The sequence below is a fragment of the Pelodiscus sinensis genome, chromosome 6, assembly GCF_052426305.1.
Source record: "Pelodiscus sinensis isolate ZL-2025 chromosome 6, ASM5242630v1, whole genome shotgun sequence".
Classification (NCBI taxonomy): domain Eukaryota; kingdom Metazoa; phylum Chordata; order Testudines; family Trionychidae; genus Pelodiscus; species Pelodiscus sinensis.
This window is the reverse complement of record NC_143057.1, coordinates 104054919-104060918: the sequence shown is the minus strand read 5'-3', so window position 1 is coordinate 104060918 and position 6000 is coordinate 104054919. Positions and strand designations below refer to the sequence as shown.

General features: G+C 44.1%; 1 protein-coding gene across 3 annotated transcripts in view; it reads left to right on the top strand.

Moving 5' to 3' along the window:
• Window positions 1–635: 635 nt before the first annotated feature.
• The window catches only part of C7 (complement C7), a 42909-nt gene continuing 37544 nt past the window's right edge, over window positions 636–6000 (top strand). Inside the window, exons 1-4 of one of the 3 annotated variants that reach the window (XM_089779409.1) lie at window positions 636–831; window positions 1141–1196; window positions 3500–3578; window positions 4581–4722. In XM_089779409.1, coding sequence (XP_089635535.1) covers window positions 814–831; window positions 1141–1196; window positions 3500–3578; window positions 4581–4722 — 295 coding nt within the window. In that variant the 5' untranslated portion in view covers window positions 636–813. The remainder of the gene's footprint in view (window positions 832–1140; window positions 1197–3499; window positions 3579–4580; window positions 4723–6000) is intronic. The other 2 variants (XM_006139492.5, XM_006139491.5) reach the window with 2 other exon arrangements.

Below are 6000 nucleotides of genomic sequence, written 5' to 3'. Positions count from 1 at the left end.
AGCCTTGTCCTGCATACTGTACCCTTCATTTTTGTCCCCCTCCCAGAATCGAAGGGAGTCCACAAAATCCACTAACTCCAGAACCCCAGAAAAATAAATCTGGCCTATTGGAAGCCCTGAATCTCAGTTCTCCCTGTCCCTTCCATGTCTGGAGCTCCAGAGGAGTGAGGTGTCTCATTTGGGGGCCACATCACTGAGGGTTGTTTTTTTTTGGAAGACTCAGACCCAAACTTGAATCCTGACCTGATTTTTCAAGGTAGAAACTGATGTGTGGAGATTAGGATTGCTACTGCACATCACCCCTACCGAAACATGTAGTAAGAATTTGTGGCCAGAATCTAGCATCAGTCATACAGGAGTAAACCAGGGTAACTCCCTCCACTGAAGAGGTTGAAGTTACTCTATATTTTTGTAACTGAGGTCAAAGCTGGCTCGTAGTCTCTGAAAAGTAGAGTTTAACTGAAAGACGTTGCACCATAATAAAAAGGGAGAGAAACGAAATTTTCTTTCAGTGAGTCCTTCCCATAATTTTAATGCCTGCCCTAGTTAGCACAGTCAAGCCTTGATTTATATGTATATTATTCTGACTTTAAGACACCAAGCAGCTACAGGAACAGCCTGTTTGTGTCCCAGGAGGTGATTAAATGGGTCAAGATTTAAATTCCTCTGTATTGCTCAGTCTTTCTGTGAAAGAAAAGCAAACCAGCAAGGCAGAGTCAGATTCCGGAAGAGATAGACTCCTCCTGCTGCTGGATTATCCCTTATTCCCAGAGGAGGTACATTTCTTCCCTGGTAGTTGCTGGATATCAGAGCATGTCTCCTAACATGCAGGTAAGACAATCACTTGACTAATTTCTACCAGTGACATTAATAAAGATAAAACATTAATTTAAAAAAGAAGATGCTTGGCTGAAAAATATGATGGGATAAAACTGCATTAAAGCAGACAAAAAGAAAATGTGGTGTGGGTGGCTAATCTTCAGATTTCAGATCATTATGAGCAGTGCCAGTATTTCTGTGCGTTGGAGTTTGACTGGAATAAGGGCTCCAGACCAGACCCTAAGGCTGGCGAAACTCACGCAAAAGGAAAAAGCAGAAGAAATAGAACATTAATGATTGTTTTCCCTCCTTCTCGGTCAGGTGTTTGCGTTTTTCCTTCTGGTGGAAATTACAGGTTTCTTTCCAGGTTTTTCCAGGTGAGTATTTATTTGGAATTGTGTATGCTAGAAAATGACAATGATTTGTTTAATGTGTATATATATAGGCTTCCATAGACCTCGCTGGCCCACACCATGGGGAGAAAGTTATAGGAATCCCTCAGCTTGTGTCCCGATGAAAATTAAGCCACTTTCCCTATGAGGATCATCAGAGCCAACAACCACTCCTATGGTGGGGGGGAAGGGAGGGAGCTGAGGGTTAGAGAGGCTTTTGCCTGCCTCCCTCTGAACACACTGGAAGAGCTGACAAGCTGTGTGGGAGCATGTTCTGCCATTGTGTGGTGTTTTAGATGCTGCTTGTAATTATTAGAACTGGGAGCACTGGCTGTTGGGAATCTGGAAGCACAGAAAACAGGAAGAAGGGGGAAGGAGATGGGCCAGGCCTGAGTGAGAGCTACAGAGGGGAGCAGCAGCAACTTTGTAAAGAGGTTTCACCTTTGTTAAATAACGGCCTGTGGAAGTTTGTTAGTACCTTACTTGCATGATACAACACATTGCGGCTGTGTCTACACTGGCATGAATTTCCGGAAATGCTATTCCGTTTTCAGTTTTTCCAGAAAAGGAGCGTCTACATTAACAGGCTGCTTTTCCGGAAAAGCCCGTTTTCCAGAAAAGCGTCTGTGGCCAATGTAGATGTGCTTTTCCGGAAAAGATACTGGGCTGTCTACACTGGCCCTTTTCCGGAACAGTGTTCCGGAATAAGGACTTATGCCCGAGCGGGAGCAGAATAGTTTTTCCAGAATAGCGGCTGATTTTGTACAGTAGAGCGTCGTTGCTTTTCCGGAAATTCAAGGGCCAGTGTAGACAGCTCGCAGCATATTCCGGAAAAGCGGCTGATTTTCCGGAATAAGTGGCCCAGTGTAGACACAGCCTGCTAGAACAGTGGTGTAGTGAGGGGGCAGCGGGGAGGTGGCGGGGGACTAAACTGGTGCCCCTGGATGCCACACGGGGGGGGGAGGGCACCAGTTTAGTCCCCCTCCATCCCCCTGTCAGCCCTCAGCTTGCCTGTTCCTCCTCCACCTGCCAGGCAGCAGCTGGAGCCTCCTCCCCACCCCCAGCCCAACCCTCCTCCATCTCTGCTGGCAGGTTAGTGCATGCAGGGGCCTGGCCCCAAACTGATAGGGGCGAGGGAAGATGCGGTACAAGCTTCCCCCTTCCCCTTCCTCCCAGAGTTGGGCTCATCCATGTGCTAAGTCTAGGGCCCCACCTCACAGCAGCGGCAGGGTGGGGCACAAATTTTGCCTTTGCCCCCGGGCACATAACACTCTCGCTACGCCTCTGTGCTAGAGAGACCACCCATCTCATTTTCTCCAGCACAGTCCTGTATTTAAGGTTCCCAGCGTCCCAACTTAAACAAAAACAAAAAACCCCAGACACATTGTCCTGTATTTCTGCTGTAGCAGGGAGTGGGGAGGAGCTGCCAGTGCTCAGGGCTTCAGCTGCTGAAACACCAAGCACTAGCAGCTCCCCTCCTCTCCTGTTCCCTCTCTGCATGCTGCAGGGCCGAACTTCATCCCTGCAGCAGTGTAGGGTGGGCGTGGTGCTGCTGGTCCTCGGAGACTCAGCCGTGGGAGCCCTGAGCACTGGTGGTTCCTCCCCCCATTACTATGGGGCTGTAGCTCCGAGCAATGGTAACTCTTTCCCCCCCAACCACTCTGGGGCTGGAGCCCCGATTGCTAGCAGCTCTCCTCCCCTCCGCCCCACAGGGCTGAAGCCCTGAGTGCCTCCACCTCTTCCCCCCACCCTCATTGCAAGACTGAAGCCCCAAGTGCCAGCAGCCACCCCTTTTGGGCTAAAGTCCCAAGCACCGGCAGGTCCCCCACCTTGGTATCCTGTATTTGGCATGGGGAAATATGATCACCCTAGTCATTGCAATGTGCACTTCCTCAGAATTCTGGCTGAGCCTGAGAATTTGCAGAGGGAGCTCCCTCTGCAATCTGGCCTCTCCCTGTCCTACCAGGACACAGGGTTGTGCTGTGATAACAGAATCTGACTCCTATTGTATAGTTTTGATATAATCTGTGCTTGCATTCAGGACTGACCATGTGCCTCCTCAGGGATAGTTTCTTCTGGCTGTCTTGTGGTTAGAAGAGATTTTTCTGTGGCATGATGATCAAATCCCATTGGTTTCAGTTGGAGCCCAGTTAGGCCCCATATTTTTAATCAACATCCATTCAGCTATATCTGAAAACTAGGTGCTAGTGCTTATGAATGGAGATGTTGCAATTCCTTACACGGTTTTCTCTCTCTTTTTTTAAATAACGCAATAAATAATATTGAAGCAGTCCTTCCTCTCCAGTCAATTGTCATTGGAATCCTTATGGCCCTTGGTCTGAATGTGATGGCTGCACTAAGACTCAGGTATAAAGCTATGAATGCTTTTTTCCCTTTTGCTTTCCTGAATTTGCATTTTTATAGTAATTATGGTAGCATTATATCTGTCAGAGAAAGAAAAGCCTGCAATATTCCAAGAAAGACAGATTAAGAGCTGATCCTATAGAAGGAAAGGACACTGATGTTAGGAAAGTGGATAAAAATCATAAGCATAACTGACCCAGTTGTTTCTGTTTTGGTGATAATTTAAAAAAGTCCTAGTCAAAATTCCCATAAACTCGATTATAATTCTTCAGCTGATATCTATTGATTTCTATTGTGTGTCAGTTTTTATTGGATGACCCAATTGCTCCATTGTATGCCATTCCTAATAGAAACAAACTGAAAGTTTTCTATATTGGCACTTTTACTCAAGTGAGGTATTTTTGATTTTCAGATTCCTTGTTTCATCCTTTGATAAGTCATTAATTAGAGATAGGCAAATGGATGGGTTTGGATTTAAAAATGGCCATTGTGCACCTTTTCAGAAGAGTTGACATGAACATGAATTTATTTTGAGATACAAAAAATAAAACAAAAACAAAACAAAAATAATAAAATCATTTGTCTAATTTTAGCTTTTGTCACATTTGATTTTGCACTAGTTTCTTCCTGCTGGGGTTGATAGCTGTTTTAGTTTAGTTCTGACAGGTCAGTTCCAGGAGTAACTGACACCATTAACAATGTTTCTAAAATGAAGGGAAAAAGTAGTATTTTCAACTTGCTCCTAAAATTCCCAAGTGGTACCTAGGTTTTAGAACAGAGTAATTGGATTTATAAGTGGACTAGGGCTAAAAACAGAGGAGTCCTTTCTATTAAACCATTAAAAAATATATTGTTAATTTGTAGTAACATGTGTTTGTTTTCAGGAAATGTAAATTAATGTTTCAAATAATTAAAGCAAAAGATTTGTTGTGCTGTCATGAAAGCAGTCTAATATTTCTGCCTTCGGTTTGCACTTCCTAAAGGCTTCTATTGATTTCCATTCAGATTCGTAGAAGAACAATAGCAGTTTATGGCCAATATGGGGGAAACCCATGTGTTGGGAGTGCCTTTGAAACACGACAATGTGTTCCTACGAGAGGATGCCCAACAGAGGAGGGCTGTGGTGATAGGTTCAGGTGCTTTTCAGGTATTTAATTTTATTTTATGTTTCATAACTTTCTAATAAAGTTATGAAGATAATTGTGTGATGGTGCTTCCCATTTATCAGAAAAATCACAGTATCCTAGGTTAAATAAAACCAAAGGATGAAAACTCCAGAGTTTACAGAAAATAAATTCACAGGCCAAAGATCAGATATACTATCATCACACCAACACTCCTGTATGCACACTGTTCAGTTGCACACAGAGGGCCCTGTTTTACTCTGAGTTTCACAAACAGTAAATTTAAATGATGAATTATCTGGGTTTTAATTGCACCATTCACAACCACTATCCCCTGGTCTATCGGAATGAGCTATGGGTTGCATGGAAATGATGAGCCCAATTCTCCCCTTTTTCACACTAATGTTAACAGGGGTAACAACTGCCTTCAGAGGAGTTACAATGGAGTAAAACTAGCCTAAACCAGAGAAGAATCAGGCCTAATATGTGATCATGCAATTTAAGGCTGCATTCTAGTGTATACACACCAGTAAGCTGCGCTGTATTTTTATAACGTTCAGTAATGCCCTCAGTTCAATTCACATGTCACTTTTTTAGAGACAGTGTTCACTATCATGCTGTGTCTAGACTACATGGCTCCATCGATAGAACCATGTAGATTAGATAATTAGGCAAAGGCAAATGAAGCTGCGATTTAAATGATCGCGGCTTCATTTAAATTTACATGGCTGCCGCGCTGAGCCGACAAACAGCTGATCAGCTGTTTGTCCGCTCAGTGTGCTAGTCTGGACGCTCCCCTGCATCAAAGCCCTTTGTCGGCAGCCCCGTTATTCCTCGTGGGATGAGGTTTACCGGGGCTGCCGACAAAGGGCTTTGATGTCGGCAGAGGAGTGTCCAGACTAGCGCGCTGAGCGGACAAACAGCTGATCAGCTGTTTGTTGGCTCAGCGCGGCAGCCATGTAAATTTAAATGAAGCCGCGATCATTTAAATCGCAGCTTCATTTGCCTTTGCCAAAAAAACAAATCTACATGGCTCCGTTTATGGAGCCATGTAGTTTAGACGTACCCTCAGAGGGAGAAAAACAGAATTTGAACTCTGATCTTCCAGTGATATATGGGTCACAGAGGCAAGCTCCTTAATCCAAGTTTTTCTTGAGTTTACAGTTTTTATTCAGCTTGTTTTTAATCTTAACCTCACAAAATGAGGACATGTGATTACATTGACTAATTAACATGTTTTTGATTTCATCTGTATCCACATGGACAATCCTACATTTCCCCCTTTCTCTTAGATTTTTGTT